Source organism: Marmota monax, unplaced genomic scaffold (genome assembly GCF_021218885.2).
Source record: "Marmota monax isolate L192 unplaced genomic scaffold, Marmota_monax_Labrador192_F-V1.1 WCK01_AAM20220418_F8-fsc00012, whole genome shotgun sequence".
NCBI classification, from domain to species: domain Eukaryota; kingdom Metazoa; phylum Chordata; class Mammalia; order Rodentia; family Sciuridae; genus Marmota; species Marmota monax.
Genome location: NW_026695227.1, coordinates 34,644,004 through 34,665,237, shown reverse-complemented (window position 1 = coordinate 34,665,237; position 21,234 = coordinate 34,644,004). Strand labels below are relative to the sequence as shown.

Sequence of the window (21,234 nt, the reverse complement as noted above, 5' to 3'; positions counted from 1 at the left end):
CAGGGGGACTGGAAAAGGTCTTTAGCCACTGTCAATACCCTCAGATGGGTGAAGGATTGGGAATAGTTGGAGCTTCCTGTAGTTGTGAGTGAATTTTAGAGTTAGGACCTTACAGAGCCCGGCCCCTCACTTTTCAAGACTTCTTGATTCAGCCCTGATGATAGGAATAAACTACAATTCCCAGCGGCGCTTAGAATTATTTTAGCGCGCCTTCCGGGGATTTGTGTATTTCCGGCGGAAGTGGCTCAGGCTACGCCAATCGCCTCCCCTATATAGTTTAGACTACGACTCCCACTGTCCTTTTCGCCGGGCGTGGGGGGACAGGAACCGGAAACGGATGGGGAGCTGGTCCAGGTGAGGGAGCGGGAGGCCGGGAATCTTGGGCGCAGGGGCAGGCTGGGGGCTCTCAGGGCCCTCGGGGCGGAGCCGAGCGGGTGGTCCGAGTGTCGGTTCTTCCGGGCCTTCGCTCCGTCTGAAGCCTGCTCCGGCGCAGGGGCAGCCGAGCCCGGGGAACCGCTTGGGAGGCCTGCGGGATCAAGGCTTTCCCGTCGGGCGGAGCCCGCGGGCGCAGGCAGAGGTTTTGTCTGGTGCTGCTGTCGTCGGCCTCCTCGGAACCAGAAAGAGGGGTGAAATAGCCTTTTTGAGTCCATGCTCTAATTTTTTGGTTTAAGGGTTTGCTTATTTTCCCTATGGATTCCTGCAGTGCTTGCAAGGGGCAGGGTGGTGGCTCGTGTCTTGGACTTCTAATAAACTTCCTCGACTTGATTCCAATCTGAAGTCTAGCGTTGGTGGCCACACTCATCTCAGAGTCACACTCCGCTGCCTTTGCACTTAATGTAATTTGATATGGACTAAAAAAAGGCTATTTCACCTCTCTTTCTGGTTCTGAGGAGGCCAACACCACCACCAGACAAAACCTCCGCCTGCGCCCATGAGAAAGCCTTGATCCCGCAGGCCTATTTTATAAAGCATCTACATTTCTTACGCCTTTGGTTCTTGGAGACTTTAGGTAGCATTATCAAATCCTTCCTTTGGGCTCCTGTAATGTTCTGTTCAGGATGTTAAAGCTCAAGTTATACTGGCTTACTGTTAGTTGTTTCTCTGTCCTCTCACAGTAGTTTATATCTTACTGAAAGCCTGAATTTCATTTGAATTTCTTCCCCACCAAGAGAGCCATAGTGCCTGTCACATAAAAGATTCAAATATAGGGAAAAAATTAACAGCTGGTAATAGATTGATGGCATATGTGATTTTCATAGAGGAGAGTTAAATGCCTTGCTCAAGAGCACATTCTTAAAAATGAAACCAGGACTAGAAGTCAAGACAGTTGACTTCTACCCTGTCTTCCTATCAGATCAGGCATTGAAACTCTGGAACACTGAAAATAAGGGCTTGTCACTTTTGCATACCCCCATTCTTGCTGTCTTCAGCTCAGATCTCTAAATGCAAAGGTCTCTAGATCCAGCTTACACTTCAGAGACATCCTAGAATTAGAGCAGTTATCCCTTAATGTTGCAAAGCATGGTAACCTGAATCATTTGCACTTATCACACCTTTTCACCTTTCATATGAGCCACATGGACTGATCAGTTAAAGACTTCTGTGATCAGTCTTGAAAACTTCTTAAGTTGGGCCTCTGAATTTTTTTCTTCTTTTTCCACTTTTCCTAGGCTAGGATCAGAACACAATAACTTGATCTGTCAACCTATTGTGTCAATCTTGAAACAACAACCTCATCTGGGGAAGAGGTTGTACTTGTCTGGAGATTGAAAAGGAGTAGTCCCTGCCCTGTGGGAGGCCCACATGTGATGGAAACACACCCAGAGCCTGGAAAACTGTGAGAAGCAAGCAGAGTGCCAAGTAAGCAACTGAGCTTTGAATGAACTGATGATAAAGAAGCAGAGGAGAGTTGGTTAGCACAGGTTCCCCGGCGATGGGCTTGCCTAGCATGTGCAAGGCCCTGGGTTCAGTTCCTAAACACCACAAAAACGAAAGTAAAACACACATACACACACATACATATACCTTTTTTTTTTTTTGTACTGGGGATTGATCTCAGGGGCACTTGATCACTGAGCCACATCCCCAGCCCTATTTTGTATTTTTTTTAGAGACAGGGTCTCATTGAGTTGCTTAGTGCCTTGCCATTGCTGAGGCTGGCTTTGAGCTTATGATCCTCCTGCCTCAGCCTCCTGAGCCACTGGGATTACAGACATGTGTCACTGCACCCGACCATATACATTTTTTAAAAAGGCTACAGATGTCGTTCAGTACTTGAGTGCTTGCTAACATGCTCAAGGCCTGGGTTTGACCCCTAGCATATGTGTGTGTGTGTGTGTACATACACTCATAAAATAATGGTTCTTTGGTAGAAGGTATTTTTTATTCTTTTTAGTTGTACATGACAGTAGAATGTATTTTGACATGTTATACATACATGGAGTACAACTGATAGAAGGTATTTTTAAACAAGATTGGTAAAGTAAGGATGGCCAGCACTGAACAGGTGTTTGTTGAGTACTTATAAGGACCAGGACCTTGAATTATGGAGGGAAATTGAACAGGGCCTGGCCTATTACCTACCGAAGTCTAATTGGGGAGGCAAGATGTGAATTTGTGAAGACTCCACTAAGCATGGTGACATGCCTTCACTAACCATCAGAATCACCTTGTTTAAAATGCAGATACTAAGGCCTCACAGCCTCCCTTCTTGTGTGTGGGGTTGGGAATCTATCAAAGGGTGGTTTGAGCTTCATTTTGGAGGCTGGGTATCATTTGGATGAGTGGAAGGGTGGGAAAGTCATAATCCAAGTTGACTGGATGGCTGTTGAATGATGTCTGGTTAACTTAAGGAATCTATTTGGTTGGGATTTTAGTAATGGCATGTGCACGATTTTGGTAGTTTTGGTAGGGAAGCCATTTTGAAATTGTAAGTGGAATGGTCAGTTTGGAACAGTGGGTTTGGATAGGAATGCTGGGAAAGAATGGCTTTGCAATTAACTCCCTTTTCTTCCCTCTTTCTCCCATTCCTCTGCTCACCTATATATAACATCTCATTTCATCCTTATAACAGCACTATGAAGTGGGTATTATTATTCTTAGTATTTGGATGAAGAGACTTGAGGCCCTGACCACGGTTGCATTGCTTGCAAGGCTGTTCTGAGTCTGGTAATCATCCTACTCACCACTGAGGAATCTTGAATGTGTGAAAGAAATTGGGCTTGGGCTAAGGGCTTGTAGAATTAGTGGGGGGGCTGATAAAACCATCTAAGGCAAGATGGGAGTGGGTGGTTGAGAGCATAGTGTGGGTTCAAATCCCAGCTTCATTACTTTCTAACTGTGTGACCCTGGGCAATTGCTTGATCTTGCTAAGCCTCAGTCTCCTCGCTTGTAACATGGGAGCAATAATACCCACCTCATGGGGTTGTTATGAAGATCAATGAAGTGTACGTGGCTTAGAGCAATTGCTCACCACCTGGAAGCTATTGTAATTAGCCTTCGCAGATCTCTGGGCTGTGGCTGTGCACCTGCATCTCATTCATCAGCACAGTGGTTTCCAGGACACAGCCATCCTGACTGGACTTGTTTTAAGGATGACATTGTGCAGAGAGGATGCCACCAGTAAATGTGTATTGAAACCTACTGTATGCTCAGCATGGCCTAGGAACTAGTGACTCAGACTCATGCCTAATGGAAGGAGGTTTGGAGTGGGGGATGGTTGGTGGTTTTGGCTCATTTTCTCTGGGTGATGAATAAAGAGGAAGGAAATTAAAAGTGGGGAGGAGAAGAGCCTTCATTATCAAGAACTGAGGTGAGCTTGGGCCTACTGGACAATTGATGGATTACTAACATGATTTCCTAGGTCTCTTCTGAGCCCAGGAAAATGGTAGTAGGGGCCCTACCCAGCATAGATTTCTTCCACTCTGGGCTGAGGGCTGATGAGACCTCTGTCCTCCTCTATTCCAGGTGACAGCAGCATGGCTGTACCCCAGGCTTTCCCACTGGGGCCCCTCCACGAGCCTGTAGGTGCCCTGATGGAGCCCCAGCTATGTCCTCAAAGCTTGGCTGAGGGCTTCCTGCAGGAGGAGCTTCGGCTTAATGCTGAGCTAAGGCAACTGCAGTTTTCAGAGCCTGTGGGCATCATCTACAATCCAGTGGATTACGCATGGGAGCCACATCGCACCTACGTGACTCGTTACTGCCAGGGCCCCAAGGAAGTGCTCTTCCTCGGCATGAACCCGGGACCTTTTGGCATGGCTCAGACTGGGGTAAAGGGCATGGTTTCCCCTGGTGGGTGGCGTGGGAGGCACCAAGGTGGATGCTTGGCTGGGTGTGCTATGGAGGAGGAGCATGTACAGGGCTGTGGACGTGATTGGATCCTCCCCATACACACACTGGCTCCTGTAGTCTCAGACACTCTCTTGGCCTCTCTGCCCGTAGTTAACCAAACACATTAATGGTAGTTCCGTTTCCCCTGTGAGTTGTCCACTAATTGCATCTGAGAGCTCTTCCTTCCGCCATCCCCCATCTTTACCTTCCCTTCCCGGATCTCCCCTGTCCCTAGAGTGGTTGGGGTCAGGAGGGGGACTGCTGGGTCCTCAGGGAGGACTGATTGGCAGGGTGGGTATGTAAGAGAAGCAGGCATTTGGGCAGCCTGGTTCTGTTTCTCAGCTGAGGAGAGATTCAGAATAGCTAGGCTCCAGGGCCCATCTGCTTTCCTTTCAGGGCTCAGGATGAGTGACTGCCTTTCAGAGGGGGTGCTTGGCAGGTGGGGGAGGGGAAGAGGCCTCAGGGCAGGAGGCTCAATCGCTTTTATTGACCCCAACTGGGTGGTGAAAGGTGATCAATGATGATCGATGGAAATGACAGCCTGAGGCTTGGGGCTGGAGAGAGCATCCAGAGAGCGGTGGTCATCCCTGTCCTTTGCCTCCTTTAACCTTGGTGGCCTTTCTTTCTCAGGTCACCTGTCTGTCCCTGTAGTAACCATCAAGCCCTCAATAGGCTCAGATGTCCCTTGTTGGGGAAGAGGCAAACAAATAGGTTTTCTGGATTACAGTCCACAATGAAAAAAATGGAGAAAGAAGGATAGGATCAAAGCGCAGAGCCAGGAGTCCTTGTCTCAGACCTTTGGATTAAGTTGTGTGTGGGGAGTACCCAGACTGGATCCTCCTGAAAGGTGGAAAGGGTTCGTTTGGTCCAGAGCCCAGGCATCAGATCTCTAGTTGAAGCCCTCATGTCTCTCTCCTTCCCTACAGGTGCCCTTTGGGGAAGTAAGCATGGTTCGAGACTGGTTGGGCATTGGGGGGTCTGTGTCATCTCCTCCCCAGGAGCATCCCAAGCGACCAGTGCTGGGACTGGAGTGCCCACAGACAGAGGTGAGCGGTGCCCGATTCTGGGGCTTTTTCCGGAACCTCTGTGGACAGCCTGAAGTCTTCTTCCGTCACTGCTTTGTCCACAATCTGTGTCCTCTGCTCTTCCTGGCTCCCAGTGGGCGCAACCTCACCCCTGCTGAGCTGCCTGCAAAGCAGAGAGAACAGCTTCTTGGGATTTGCGACGCAGCCCTCTGCCGGCAGGTGCAGCTGCTGGGGGTGCGGCTGGTAGTAGGAGTGGGGCGACTGGCAGAGCAGCGGGCACGACGGGCCCTGGCAGGTCTGATGCCAGAGGTCCAGGTGGAGGGGCTCCTGCATCCTTCTCCCCGGAGCCCACAGGCCAACAAGGGCTGGGAGGTGGTAGCCAAGGAAAGGCTCAATGAGTTGGGATTGCTGCCTCTGCTAACAAAATGAGTGTCCCTAGGGCCTGGCCTAGGACAGTCAAGGCCCCCAAGTCATTCTTGCACAGGCAGATGACTACACACCGCCTGGACTGGTGCAACAGGGCCTTCCTGGGCTTTCTGTTGCCAGGAAACATGTTCTTTGATCTGTTGAACTGTCCCCCAGCCTGCAGAGGCAGTCTCTAATTACCAGGGTGAGTAGTTACTCAACTCCTGTTCACCCTCCTGCTTCCTGTGTCCTTGACTGTCCTTTGAGCATTGCCCCTTTTGTCTTACAGTGTTGGCTCCACAGAATCAGCAGAAGGTGGGCTTCTTGCATACTGCTCTACCTCATTATTTCCTTGGGAGTCCCTATGCAGCTAAGTATCCTAGACAGGAACTTCAAAAGGTCAAATTTCCTATTTCAGAGAAAAGACTTTTAAAAAAGTCTTTAATTTTTTACTTTTTGTTGACATGTATTAGTTGTACATATTAATGGGATGCAATGTGATATGTATACATGCATACAGCATGAGTTGACATCCCTTTACCTCCACCACCTCTTTCCCAGCTAGAGGAAAAATCTTGCCAGGATCCTTATCCATCCTCATAGAATAGCTTCTGCCAGCTGATTCCTTTCTCATAGGGATCAGGACAAAATACGGAACATGATGTTCAGAGTGAATTCTAGTGGGGCCCAGTGTTACACACCTATAATCTCAGCAACTTGGGAGGCCAAGGCAGGAGGATCACAAGTTCAAGGCCAGCCTTGACAACTTAGCAAGACTCTGTCTCAAAAAATAGAAAGAGGTAGGGATGCAGCTCAGTAATAGAGTGCCACTGGGTTCAGTCCCTAGTAATACTCACACACACTCACACCCACACAAACACGTAAATGAACATTTTATGGGAGACTGAGGCTAAATCAGAGGGAGAATTCAGTGTGGCAGTGTAGAAAAGTCAGAAAACCTGGATTTTTATCCTAGCTTTGAGACTCATAAACTTTATTCTTTTTATGTTATTTTTATATTCCTAGTATTCTTTTTGTGAGACTTGTGAACTCTGATGGAAAAATGGATTAACCTCTCTAAGTCTCAGGATCCTCATCTGTAAATGGAGATACCTCCCTCACGGGGTTGTTTGAGGATTAACTGAGAAAACACTTGAAGTGCCTTGTGATGGCCTGGCACTCGGGTGCTCACTACATAGCTTTCTTGCTTTCTGTCTGGGTTGGGCAGTCATTGCACTACAGAGGAAACCCCTTTCCACTTTGAAAGCCTGGCTGGGGTCGGGAAGTCTTGCCTACCAGAAATGGATCATGACTTTATGAAAACCCAACCTGCCATTCTTCAATTTAAGCATTAAAAGTTCCTAAACTCTTTTGTGGTGGTACTTTTTTCCCCTCTGCATGTCAGGGGTGGGAGATCTGTTGTTGAGATTTTTTTTTCTGTACATACCTCTTCACTGTTTGCAAAAGGTTTTCTTGGGTAGCTGGGGGAGGGATGTAACAGATTTCTAAATGCTTCAGCAAAGCTGCAGGGTGGGGGTAGTGGCTTGTCTAGTAGTTTTTCTGATACTTGGGGTACATGGGAAACAGGGATGGGGTGGCCTGGCATCTGACTCATTTCTTTTTGTCTGCTGAATGGCTGGCTGGTTGGGTGCCCCTTTTTTAAGAACTGGGAAAGTGAACCAAGTTGGAAGCAAAACATGCCTTGATATCATCTTATTGAGGAACACATGGTTTACTCCTGATTTCTTGGGACACAGGTCATCTCCAGTTATTTCAAAATTAAGATCTTTAGAATAAATTATCCTCCCCTCTTAGCATAGAAAGGAATTTGACCTGCCTCTGTCCTCAGTTCCTGAGAGGGAGATTTCTAAATCCCGGGAATTTCCCCAGTGATAGGTGTGTCTTTGTTATGGTGGGTCCTCCAAACCACACCTGAAATTAACAATGTTGAGATTTGACCATAGACCACACTTTGTGTTGAAATTTGATCTTGGACCATAGCTGAGTTTTATGCTAAGATTTGACTCAGGATGTAGGCTGACCATGCCAGAAAGACCAACTAACACTTGGAGGATTGGGACTTTCTTCTGGGTGATGTATCAGCCTGATCTCCAGGGAGGAGACGGTAACACAGACTGAGTGCAACCACATGGCCCTTTATTTCAATCAATTAGGCCTTTGTAAAGAAACCCTAATAAAAATGTTGAACACCAAGGTTTGTGTCATCTTCCTGGTTGGTAAAAACATGGATGTGTTGGGAAGGTGATATGTCCTGGTTCTATAGGCAAAGGACATGGATGTGTGTTTGGAATACGTCCAGATCTTGCTTATGTTTCTTTGTGTTTGGATGGTCCTGATTTGCATTCTTTTCTGCAGTGTTGGGGAGGGAACCCAGGGCCTTATGCATGCTAAGCACATGCTTTACCACTGAGCCGTACCCCCAGCCTCTGATTTGTATTCTTTATAATAATAAAGAATGTACTTAAACAATTATACTGTGTTGTCCTGAGTTCTGTGTGTCTCTAGCCAATTATTGAACCTGAAGGGTTGTGGGAACCCTTGTATTTTTAGCCAGTTGGTTAGAAGTGTTGGTGGCCTGGGGACCCCCAAACTTGGGAATTGCATCTGAAGTGAAGATAGTTTTGTTGGGGACTGTGCCCTTAAACCTTTAGAGTATGTGTAGACCCCAGATAGCATCATAATTGCCTTACAGCATTGCACTGTCACATGCCTTAGTCCCCCTTCCTCTTTCTGCCTTGGTGCTATGGTACTAAGTTGTGGGTGCTCTGTGTTGCGAGTCACTGAATTAGGCATTGTGCAATCATTGCAGAGAAAGAAGCTGTTTTGTATTATATATTTAGCTGAGAAAATCAGAGAAAGCTCTCTGGAGGAGGTGGAATTTCAGGTGACCTTAGAGATGGGAAATTTGAGAGCTTAGTTAACAGCATCATTATGTTCAAAGGGTGGTAAGTAGATTAGTGTTGGCTTGGCCTACTTGGGAGAAAAAAACTGAAGAAGTAAGTTGGGGCCAGTTTATGAAGGGTTTTGAGTGCTAGAATAATCTAAGAATTTGCAGTCCAGTGGGGGAAGTCAGATGCACAGAACACCCCCACTGAAAACACCCAGCTATAGGTGGACACCCACAGATGAAGATGAAGGATGTGTTAGTCACCTTAAGAAAGGGGTCTTTTTGTTTATTCATGATGCGGGGGATTGAACCCAGGGCCTTACACATGCCAGGCAAACACTCTACCACTCTACCTACATCCCAGCACAAAAAAGGCTCAATTTCAGTCTGTGGTCACTTGGCCCTGTTGCTTTGGACCTATAGTGGCAATGGTACATCATGGCAGGAGTGTGGGGCAGAAGAGCCTTCCAGTAGCTGGGAAGCCAGGAGAGGAAGGGTGTAGGGCAGCAATATTTTCTTTAAGGACACACCTCCAGCGACCTAGCTTCCTCTCACTAGGCTCCACCTCTTATTAAAGTTTCTGCCACCTCCCAGTAATGCTATAGGTTGGTGACCACGTCTTCAATAGATGGGTCTTTGGGGACACTCAAGATCCAAACCATAGCAAAGAAGCAGGAGGCACAGTAGGTACAGTGGGGCAAGAAATGGAGAGAGAGAGCATTAGTGTGTAGGGAGGACATCCTAGGGGCACAGCAGATTCTGGGTTAAAGCCCAGACTCGGGGTAGAACCATGAGATGGTGGAGGCAGAGCTAGGTAGTGCGCAGAGGTACTTGGATGGTAGATACCAGGATGATGTCTTGAAGGTCGGGTGTGAAACAGTCACTGTCTGATCTGGCTTCAAGTGGGGCTGTGCCCTCAATTCCTGGGGTATAATAACTTGTCAGGGAGATGATGATTAGGGTCCTGGGTCTGCCATTTCCCAAGTGCACTGTATTAGAATAGTCTGCTAGGGCTGCCATAACAGGAATACCGCATAGAGCATGGCTTAAACAACAGACTTATCTTGTCAATTACGGAGACCAGAAGTCCCAAATCAAGGTGTTGGCAGGTTGGATTTCTACTGAGGCCTCTCGTGTTTATGTTTTGTTTTATTTTATTACTGGGGTGGTGGGGGGTTGAACAGGGGTGCTCTACCACTGAACTACATCCCTAGCTTTTTTTTATTTTGAGGCAGGGTCTTGCTGAGTTGCCCAGGCTGGCCTTGAACTTGCGATCCTCCTGCTGAGGCCTTTCTCCTTTGATTGCAGAGGAGGTGTCTTCACCTAGTCTTCACATGACTTTTCTTCAGGTGTATCTCCTTGGTGTCCCTCTCCCTTCTCAAAAGGACACTAGTTGTATTGGATAAGGGCCCCAGCCTATTGTCTCATTTAACCCTAAGTATCTCTATGGGGCTCTGTCTTCAAATACAAAGTCATTAGGGCTTAATATCTGAATTTTTGTGGGACACAATTAGTCTATAACAGATACTCAAAGTCATATCTTTTTGTTGTTGTTCCTCACCAATGTTAACCTCAAATAGGAAAGGACACTTGGGAATGCCCCCCTTTTCTAGTCTGCAGGGTTGGAAGATAGTCTGGCAGCTTAGCTAGTTTACCAGACTTAATGTCACCAGATTTTCTCTTACCTCCCAGTTTATTCTTGAGTAGTTTCTTTAGTGCAAATGGGAATATCCTAGGGGAAGAAAGCTCACTGTTTTTTCTTGAGCCAAAGGAAATAGAGGCTTCTGCAGCTACTTGACAGTATTCTGAGAAGTCCAAAATCAAATTGAAATAATTTGGGTCATCTAGAATTTTGTAGTTCAGTACAGTAGCCACTAGCCATGTGTGGCCATTTTAACTCAGGCTAACTAAAATTAAGTAGAATAAATACAGTTTTTTTTAGTTCACTAGCCCTATTTCAAGTGTTCAGTAGCCACACATGACTAATAGCTACAGATGGAATAACACAGTTATGTAACATTTCTGTTATTGAAAAAATTCTTTAGGACACCATTGATCTAAGTATCAGTGGCTTACAACCCTCCCTGTGAATCAGAATTAACCTGTGGAGGTTTAGAAAATTCAGTGTTTCAGTTCCACTTCAAGAAATTTTGATTCAGGAGACCTGACATGCATCTGGGTATGTCTTTAACAGAATCTCTGTGCTCCTGTTATGCAACCAAGATTTATTCTTCAAGGTCCTCTGAAGGCCATGAAGGTAAGGAGATGGTCTCTTATTTTCCTGTGTAACCCTATACCTGGCACAAAGTAGATGTCCAGGTCAACTAGGCCAGTAATGCATAAATCTAGCGTGGGAGAACTACCCCGCATGGCCACCCAGAAACTTGAGTTTGTCTAGAGTTTGCTGCTTTCATCCTGTGATGGTGATTCAGGTTCTGGTTTAGAAGAAGGCTGGAAATTTAAAAGTCCCACCTTTTAAAATACACACACACCTGGCACAGTGGCACATGCCTGTAATCCAAGTGACTAAAGAGGCTGAGGCAGGGGGATCACAAGTTCGAAGCCAGTCTCAGCAATTTAGTGAGAACCTTTCTCAAAATTAAAAAGGGCTGAGGATGTGGCTCAGTGATAAAGCACTCCTAGGGTCAATCCCCAGTATCTAAAAATAAAATAAAGCAAAATACACACATCCTCGTACTCAAACTCAACTTGGTAGAGACAAGGCTGTGTTTGGGGACGCTTTTGAGACTCTGAGGGGTAGAGTGTCTGGGGAAGAGAGACTCTCACCAAGTTTCCCACTTACTTCAACAGGATGGCTTAAAGGACGATTGGGTCTTGAGTTCGAGCCTTGTGTGATCTCTCATTTTCCTTTCTCATTTCAGCAAACACTTGTTGATGTGTGCTGTGAGTCATTCCTGTGTTAGACACTGTAGGGAGTGACAGAGGTGAATTAGATAATTTTTTGCCCTCATGCTGGTCACTCTCTAATCCTGGGAGATACAAGCATATAATATTAGTATAAATCAATCTAAAAGCATGTTGTGAACACGTTATCAACACAGCACTCTGGGCACAATGAGAGAGGAGGTGTGGGTAGAGGGGTGTGTGCCTGTAGGAAGGGGCTGCCACTAGAAATTTTTTATTCCTTGCTAGATCTTACCATCTCCATGGAGTGGATATTTGAAAATGGGAACCACTATGTCAGATTTGTCTAAGAATTTTTCAGTTCCAACTACAAAGTTTTAGGAAACAGGATGAGGGGAGGGATCGAAGACCCAGAATTAGCCAGGAGCCAAGGATTGGACATGGCACTGTTGAAGATGGGGAGTAGAGCCTCCTGTCAGAACAGCTCTCTTGTTCTGTAAACTTCTGGGATGGGAAACTGCAGCAAATTGTGCCAAGGATTGTTCAGGTGCTCTATCAAAAATGACTGAAGCCTGAGCCGGGCATGGTGGAACATGCCTGTAATCTCAGAGGCTCAGGAGGCTGAGACAGGAGGATCACAGGTTTAAAGCCAGCCTCAGCTATGATAAAGCACTAAGCAATTCAGTGAAACCTTGTCTCTAAATAAAATACAAAATAGGGCTAAGGATGTGGCTCAGTGGTCAGGTGCCCCTAAGTTCAATCCACAGTACCAAAAATAAAAAGACTAGAAATGGGCTGGGGTATAGTACAGTGGTAGAGTACCTACTTAGCATGCATGAGGCCTGGGTTCAATTCCCAGCACCACATGTAACCGGGGCCAAAAAAGCTAGTGGTAGAATGGAATAAGGCAATAGAGATTGTGACCTTTTGACTCTTTGAATATACTTGCTTAGGAGGAAGTAGGTTGACTATTTTCTAATTTTCTCTAAACCCCAAAGAACAAAATAACTTCAACTGAACTATGAGACATTGAGGTTCAACACATGGATAAAATTCCCAGATATGACCATCAGGTGATGCAGAAGTAAATTGCTTCCCCTCCCCCCAGGGCCTTAATGTCAACCTGGCCCAAGCCCAAGTTTGCTAGTGAAGTTTGAATTATCAAGTATTTGGGGAAATTCTCTCCCTGCTTGTTTTGGCCCTCACTCTCAAAAACAAAGCAAACAAAACAACTGCAGCAGAATTTTCCTTCACATCTTCTCGCCCATTCTTCTGCCCCTACCGCCCACTCAAGCTCAAAGCTCCTTAGCCTGACATCAGTGGCTAGGCCCTGCTTGCAGAGGGGATGGCTGAGAGCCCAGAACAGTCCTCCAGTGTGGCCTGTGCCAAGCCGGGTTGCCATTTCCATTTTCATTAATTGAAGTAGCTTGACCCTGATCATTTCAGGCCAGCAATTTCCTGTCTGCTAGTTGGGAGTGTGTGGAGGACATGCCTCTGCAGGTCATTCTGTCCTTTCATCTACCTTGATGGTGCTAACGCCTCATTCAGGCTGCAAAAGTGAGCCTTCTAATGCGGTTGATAGGGGAGAAACCCAGCCTCACCCAAATACCCAGCCTCACCTCTTGGGATCTTTATCTCTTTGGAAGACCTTCCTGGTGTCTACCCTCAAGCCTACCTGTTGTAATTTTGACTCAATTTTGTTTGTTTCTTTGTTCGATTTTTAGGATCTTGCTTACACATGTGGTTGAGTCTCAGAATCTCATGTGCGGATACTTTCTGCTGTGGCTGGGAGAAGAACAAGATGTCCTTGAGTAGACTTTTGCCTTCCAACCCTGGAAAGGCACACAGAGGAGTGATGAGGGTGTGTGATGGCTTTGCTCTGAGTGTGAAAGTGAATGAGCGCTTTGGTCCTTACCTAGCATTCAGGAAGATCTGTGTGTCACCCCTTTGAGATCAGAGTTAGTTCCCATGTTTGGTAGGGTGGCTCTGTAAGTACCATTAGGAGGTTGGCGCTTTCCCCTGGAGCCGTGGGTCTCTGGTGTTTTCTGTGCATTCGTGTACTTTTGCCATCCATGGGATCTTAAAATCTTCCAGATGGACACTCATGTCATTGAGTGTGACACGTCTTTGCTGCTGTTGTGGCTCTGTGTGTCTGTGGCATTTTTTTTGTGTAGCCTCTGAGTGTTCGGGCATCTTCAGGGGGGCTCGTGTCTTTCCGAGTGTCCTCTGGCTCTGCTGGGGAGGGGGAAAAGAAGGAGCCTCGACTCAAGGGGAGCCGTCGGGTGGGGGAAATGTGCTGGGAGGGGGTGTGCTGCAATCTGTGACTTGGAAAACAGACGTGCGGAGCGTGCGGGGCGGGGGCGGGGGCCTCTCTGGCCCCCAGCTCCTCCGCAATCCAATTAAATAACATTTAAATGCATAACCAGCCAGCGCGGCGATGGGGCTGGAGATTGGAGCGGGCGCGGCGGCGGGCCGCGCGGGCGGCGTTTTGTGGAGCTCAGCGATTCTAGCGGCAATTTCCCCGCTCGGCGCGGCTTTTACGAGCCCGCTCCCGGCGCCGCGCCCGCTCCGCTGCGCCCGCCCCGCTCGCCGCCACTCCCGCCTCGACACTTTTCCCCCCTCGCCTTCTCGGCAGCCTTCTGGTCTGTCGTGTGCGCTCTCTGCCCCTGGGTCTCTGTCTCTCCATCTCTCGGGTCCATCCGCCTCTCTCCGTCTCTGGGGGCTGCTCGGAGATCTCTGTACGCCTCTTCCTTTTGGCCTCTCCACTCTCGCGGCCGTCTGTCGGTCTGTCTCTTTCTCCCTGGGTGTCTGCCCATCTCTGGCTCCTGCCATCTGTCGGCTTTGACTTCTCTCGCTGCTGTTTCTGCCTCTGACTTTGACCTTTTCTCCTGGCCGAGGTGGTCCGGCTTCTCTCGGGCTCATCATCTCATCCCAGCCCCTGTCTGTCGTTGCCAGTTTCCTTGTCCCTGGCCTTCTGAGTCCTCCCAGCCCCACACATTTCCCCTCAAGGAGGCCTCACCGCACCACCTGCCCTATGCGCCTTCACTGCCCAGCGCCATCTCCCTTCCGCCCCCACAGCACTGCCCAGCCTCCCTCCCAGCGCCGGTGGAGAAGGCCAGCAGACTGGGAGGATCAGGGAGGGGAGGAGGCTGGCATAGTTAAAAAGAGGGGTGGGGTAGTGGACTAAGCATGATGGGCTCCGGCCCAAGGGGAAGATGGTAGGAGTAAATATGTCGTGAGTGAATAACTGGAAGAGACCCATTCTTCCCTGCATTCTTTAGGAGCAGAGCAGAGAAGACTGTCCCGTCCAAAGTCAGGGGAATACTGCTGTCCCTGTCTGGGGGTCCCCAGGAGTGCTGAAGAGTTGTGAACCCATCAGGGACTGAGGCTCCGCTGGGGTTAGGGTGGAGAGTGGGCACTTCCTGAAGATGGGTGGGCCAACACCAGAGAGCTCCCTGAAGCCAGTGCCGGAGGAAGACAGAGAGCAAGAGTGATTTCATTTCTCACATGGGATCTGCCTCCTCTTCCTCTTCATTCCCTTTCTTATCCCCATTCAGACCCCCCAACATATGGAACCTGTCGTTTACCAGATGCTCCATGCCCACGCAGATTTAGGGGGCAGAGCTTTCCTGGCAGAGAGAACATCAAGGGCAAAGGCCCTCATGTGAGCTTGTCTGGTGTGCTGGAGGAATGGGGCTGAAATGGCTGGAGCCCAGAAAGAGGAAATGGGAACCCAGATCACATAGGGCTAAGAAGTCACTAAGGCTTTAGCATGCACGCTGGTAAGATGGGAAGTCACTGGAGAGTCAGAGCAGGGGAGTGATATGATCTGCCTTGTATTTTAACAGAATATTCCTATTACTGTATTGAGAATAGATTGAGAAAACAAGGGCAGAAGCCGAGAGACCAGTTAGGAGTCCATTGCAGTACCAAGTAAGGGATGATGGGGGCCTGGTCCAGGGAGATGACAGGCAAGATGGCGAGGAGCAGTCACAGCCTGGTATTCTTTGTGGAGTCAGCCAAGGGATCTAATTATGGGTCAGATGGAAAGTATAAAAGAAAGAGAGAAGTCAAGGCTAGGGAGATTGAGATTTTGGGGGCTTGAGTGACTGGAACATTGGACTTGCCATTACCTGATATGGGGGACTATTATAGGAGGAGCTGGCTTGGGGAGACAAGCTTTGGACACAACAGGCTTGAGGTGCCTGCTAAGCATTCAAGTAGAAGAGGCTAGTGGGCAGACACATGCACAGGTCTGTAGTTTAATGTGAATTCCAGGCTGAGATAGAAGTGAGAGTCCTCAGTGACACTGGATGAGATACTCTAAGGAGTGAATGCAGATTAAAAAAAAAAAAAAAAGACATCCAATAAAGGACAGAGTCTAAATACTTCAATATTTTGAAGTTGCAGGGCTGAAAAATCAATGCTGATGAGGATTTGGGGACTAGGTGTGAGGAGATCTTGGCTTGATCATTCTTCCTTCACAGCCACCACGGAGGCCAGGCTACTCTCTGGGCCTCTGCTTCTTTTCCCTTCAGACTCCACACAAGAGCCACCCCTGCTCCTGTCCTCTCCAGCTTGGTCACCTGAATCAGTCACCATTTTATCCCCAATGCCTATCAGTCCTTACAAGGGCTCCTGCAAGTGAGCTTTCTAGTTGTAGAGCCAGGGAAAGAGAATGGAGGTTAGAAGGGACCTGAGGGTCTTGGTTCACCTTTACTGTTTTCCTAATAGGGACACGGAGGTCCTAAGAATCAGGGGACTTGTCCAAGGTCCCTCTGCCAGCAGGTGACCAGGGCTTCCAAAACAGGGTTGAGTGCCCTTCATGCCCACCCACCCTGCCTTTCCCATCACTTCTCCACAAACAGCAAATGGTCACTAAGCCCCAGCTTGTGCCCACCAAGGACTCTGAGGCATCCAGTGGAGACAGAGATGCAGTTCTCATTCTCAAGAAACATCAACTGAGGACCAGAATAGTTATTTTTCTTTTTTCATATCTTCTCTTTCATTCCTTATGACTTAACAACCGGGACTCTCCTCTTCCCCTTCCATGCTCTAGGTCTTTCCTTCCCTCCAAACCTTACTCTGACCCTTTCTTTAGAACCCCTCCCCAGATTCCCTTGGACTGCCTAATGCACCAGGTGGCTGGACCCTGAAACAAGAGGCAGTCATCTTCTTTCCCTCACTTTCTCATCTCAATACCAGTCCTTATGCTGCAAGTTCTCTCAGCTCTGTCACAAATGGTGTCCCACATCTGACCACATCATCCCACTGTCTCCCCTGTACAGTCCTGGCCATGTCCTGTTTCTCTTACCTATGCTGCTGACACTACTGCCCCGTCTGGCTCCCCAGCAGTCTCTTCTCCACACAGCAGCCAAGTCCCCCAGTCCCCCAGTACCATCTCCAGACCTTATGTGCTTCCTACTAATTTTGTGTCCTTCAAACCAGTCTGCCTGCCCTGTGGTCCCCCTCCGTCCCTCTCAGATCCTGTGGTAAAGGGTGCTGGAGGGGCCTGGTTGACTTCAAGGTGGTGTTTGAGGAACCCATTGTTGGAGGCCATCTGACTGGGAGTCAGGATGTTATCCTGGAGGGGACCTTAAGGTGGAGATCAAGGAGTAGGGTTGAGTATGGTCTCTGAAATGGTGGGGGGTGCTGGGGAGTCTTGGGTTCCCTCATTCCCATTCCTCATTTTCTCTGTTTGTACTGTGTTCTCTCTTGTTCTCTTCCCTCTGTCTCACTGACTGATTCTGTTTTGATTAGGAGGTAGAAGGATCCCTCACCAGCCCCAGGGCCTTAAAAGATTCTCCAGTCAAATGTAACTCTGTCCTGGCCCAAACTCCCTCCCCCCTGGGGATGTGGGCTTGAATGACCAGGTGGGAACATTTATCCTTTGGGTACCTGAATCAGTCACCATTTCATCCCCAGTGCCTATCAGCAGTTGGCACCCAGTAGGTGTTTATTATTTGTTGAATGGACAAATGAATGAATGAATGTCTCAGGCCTTCAGCTTTCCCATTGCATACATGATCTGGCCTTTTTGGCTTTAGGCTACTGATTTCAACTTTAGTTTTGTGGTACTGGGGATTGAAGCGAGGTCACTCTTACCACTGAGCCACATCCCCAGCCCTTTTTAGTTTTTATTCTGAGACTGGATTTCACTAAGTTGCTGAGGCTGGCTTTGAGATCTTCCTTCCTCAGCTTTTATAATAGTTGGGATTGCAGTGGTGCACCATTGTGCCTGGCTGTAGATCATATTTTGAGGAGCAAGACTCTAAAAGGAGATGCCTTTCAGGCAGAAGGTATCCTCAACCTCAAATTGCAAGACAGACTGATGAAGATTGAGGGGCACTGAGAGATAGTGAAAAAGAGAACCAAAGAAAGGAGGTCCAGGGCTTCTGTTTGTTTTTTTTTTTTTTTTTGCGGACCTGGGGATAAAACCCAGGACCTCATGCATTCTAGTCAAATTCTTACCACTCAGCTGGGGCGAAGGGGGTGATGGGAGAAGGAGAAACTGTAGGGGCCTGGTGTTAATCTGCATTAAGTAGGACTTTTGATGAGGAATCAGTGTTTTGGTATAAAGGCAGGTTTGCTCTGTATGCTTTAGGAAGCCACAGAAGGAGTTCCATGAGGAGGTATGTGTTTTGGAAGGGCTGCTTCTGGGAGGTCTTTGCATCTACTGTTTACCTGACTAATAGAGTGGGACCCTTCTCTGTGGATTGTCTCTGTGTTTGTGCTCACCCAATGCTTGGTCAGGCTATGAAAGTGAAAGGATTGTCCCTGTGTTGAGCAGAAGCTGGGGGTGGGTTTGATTTTCACTTTCCCTGGTATTTCCTTCAACACCAGCATCCCAAGACCTTGTTACCAATGTCTGATGCTTTGGGACTTTTCTGCTTAGATGCCTCCAGCACTGGCCAGAACAGGTGCTATTCTTCCTAGAAACTAAGTTCTTAGTTTAATACCTATGTTCTTCACACATAGGCTTGTATGGGCTGGACCCTTTCTTTCTGGCTGCTGGGGAAGGGGCAAGATTTTTTGTTTGCTTTTGTGGTGCTGGGCTGGAAGCCAGGACTTTGAGCACGCTAGGTAGGTGCTCTACCACTGAGCTGTACCTCCAGCCACAGGTAACATTTTTGTGATTACTTATGGGAGGGAGCCATAAGTAATCACCCTAGCCAGGGTCCATTTCCTTTTTCCGGGTATGTTCCCTGTCTCCTGTGCCTGAGGTCGCTCTCTTTCTGGTACTTGTTCCTCCTACAGGCCTGAAATTGTGTCAACAGGAAGAGCAGATTTTGTTTCTGTGGGAGGTGTGGGGTGTTATTTTCATTTGATCTTCTTTAGTTGCTGATGATCCTCATGCTGATGTGCTAACAAGCAGAAGAAGCCAGGGGCAGCCACTGGCAGCCTTGCTGGAGGTGGATAGACTGTCGCAGGGACTTAGTCTCAAATAGGCCATTGAGAGTGGAAGGGTAGCTGAAAGGATTTGGGGGAAAGAACCAATAGAAGGGCTGCCACTGTCACCGTGGACTCAGTTTCTCTGCCCTGGGAAGATTTCATGGGGACCCTTCCTTTCCGGGGTTCCATGGCCTTTGCCTTCCATGTTCCTCACTGTTCTCAGCTCTTTTAGCCCAGCTTCTTTTGCAGCAAATGTGCTCTGCATGTGTCAGGCAAAATCTTCCTGAATGCACAGAGTAAAGTCTATGTCCCTGATGTCAATCACATCTTTTTTTTTTTTTTGGTACCAGAGATTGAACTCAGGGGCACTGGACCACTGAGTCACATCCCCAGCCCTATTTTGTACTTTACTTAGAGACAGGGTCTCACTGAGTTGCTTACCCCCTCACTGTTGTTGAGGCTGGCTTCGAATTCATGATCCTCCTGTCTCAGCCTCCCAAGCGGCTGGGCTTACAGGTGTGCGCCACTGTGTCTAGCTCAATCACATCTTTGATGCAAAACACATAGTAGTGCTCATTACCTGACTGATGAACTTTCTGGTAGAAGTGAGGGTTTTTTTTTTAGAGAGAGAGAGAGAGAGAGAGAGAATTTTAATATTTATTTTTTAGTTTTCGGTGGACACAACATCTTTGTATGTGGTGCTGAGGATCCAACCCGGGCCACACGCATGCCAGGTGAGCGCGCTAGTGCTTGAGCCACATCTCCAGCCCCAAACATTTACTATTTTTTAAATTTGTTCTTTAGTAACATTTATTCTTTTTAATGAGAACAGTGTTTTGTAATTAATATTTTTTTTTAGAGAATTTTTTTTTAATATTTATTTTTTAGTTTTCGGCGGACACAACATCTTTGTTTGTATGTGGTGCTGAGGATCGAACCCGGGCTGCACGCATGCCAGGCGAGCATGCTACCGCTTGAGCCACATCCCCAGCCCTTTTTTTTTTTTTTAAAGCTGTTAACCTGGTTTCATTTATTTTTAGTATTAGGAAGCTGAGGGCTAAGTTTTGGGTTCTTCTGCAGTAACTATCTATTCTTAGTTTCCTTTCCAGAGACATTTTCTCACCCTACTTCTTTGTTCTGATTCTTTCATAGTTTTTTTTTTTTCTTTTTTTCTCTTTTGCAGTACTGGGGATGGAATCCAGCACCTGGCACATACTAGGCATGTGTCCTACCGCTGAGCCCTATCTCCAATTCTTTCTTTTTTTTTTTTTTTTTGGGACAGGGTCTAGCTAAGTTGCTGAGGCAGGCCTTGCTTGACCTTGGGATCCTCCTGCCTCAGCCTCTTAAGTTGGGATTTTAGGCGGGTACTACCACACCACCAGCACCTGGTTGTTTTGATGGTTCTGTTTTTTTCTGTGTTTTGTATGGTAAGTCACCTCTGCTCTTTTTAATGGAAAGTAGGGAAAAACAGCTGCTCTGGAAAGAATTGTCATATTTTACTCCAACTGCTGTACTATTTCTTTTGAGTTGCCACCTGCCAGCTGATTCCTGAGTGAAAGGGATGCTGGTCTTATGGAATTATGCCAGGTCCTGTTGGGAACGCCTGGAGAGCAAGCAAGAGGCCAAGTTGAAGGTCAGCCATAGTGGCACACACACACTTGTAATCCCAGCGACTTGAGAGACTAAGGCAGGAAGATCTCAAGTTCAAAGCCAGCTTCGGCAACTGAATGAGATCATCAGCAACTTAGGGAGACCCTGACTCAAAAAATAAAAAGACTTGGGAATGGGGTTCAGTGGTTAAGCACCCTGGGTTCCATCCCCAGGACCAAAACAACGCAAACAACAAAACATGGTGATCATACTGTCAAATTCACAATGGTTGTTGTGAGACCGGGGCTTGGGGCTTATAAAACACTTTCTAGACTGTGAAATGTGAGTGTTTTAACTGCTATTATAAATATTCCACTCTTGCCCTTCTTTCAGTCACTCTCTTGTCTTGGGAGCTGCCAGGAGGAGGCATGGACCCCCAGGTTCTGTTCTGCTTTGGGGCTTGTTTCCTTCCTCCCCTTCTCACCCCCTGGTGAATGGCATCCAAGCCCCTTGCCCTCCATGATGCCTCTCCTGTCCTCAGGCTGAGCGGGGCGAGAAAGTGGAGGCTGGCAGGAGGGGAGCAGGAGGGAGGCCGTGGGGAAGCCAAGCTGAAAATGGAAGCCAGGGAGTGGCCGGGGAGCAGTTAACGAGCCACACACTGGCCCACTGCTCTCTCTCCTTTGTCTCCCAGCCTGTATTCCAGGCTCTTTTCCTCTCCTG

General features: G+C 47.7%; 1 protein-coding gene across 4 annotated transcripts; it reads left to right on the top strand.

Moving 5' to 3' along the window:
- The first annotated feature begins 308 nt into the window (after positions 1–308).
- Positions 309–7,130, top strand: Smug1 (single-strand-selective monofunctional uracil-DNA glycosylase 1). Of its 4 annotated transcripts, XR_009225962.1 has the most exons (5): positions 309–354; positions 1,671–4,268; positions 5,256–5,964; positions 6,049–6,074; positions 6,786–7,130. XR_009225962.1 is itself a non-coding variant. In XM_046436101.2 (4 exons), the coding sequence occupies exons 3-4, from the start codon at positions 3,978–3,980 to the stop codon at positions 5,781–5,783; spliced, it is 819 nt and encodes a 272-aa protein (XP_046292057.1). In that variant the 5' UTR covers positions 309–354; positions 1,671–1,860; positions 3,967–3,977; the 3' UTR covers positions 5,784–6,188. The 4 variants fall into 4 exon arrangements, 3 of the variants coding, with proteins under 3 accessions (XP_046292057.1, XP_046292054.1, XP_058432254.1); XM_046436101.2 differs by lacking the exon at positions 6,786–7,130 and having other exon boundaries at positions 1,671–1,860; positions 3,967–4,268; positions 5,256–6,188; XM_046436098.2 differs by lacking the exon at positions 6,786–7,130 and having other exon boundaries at positions 1,671–1,860; positions 3,074–4,268; positions 5,256–6,188.
- Positions 7,131–21,234: the final 14,104 nt, after the last annotated feature.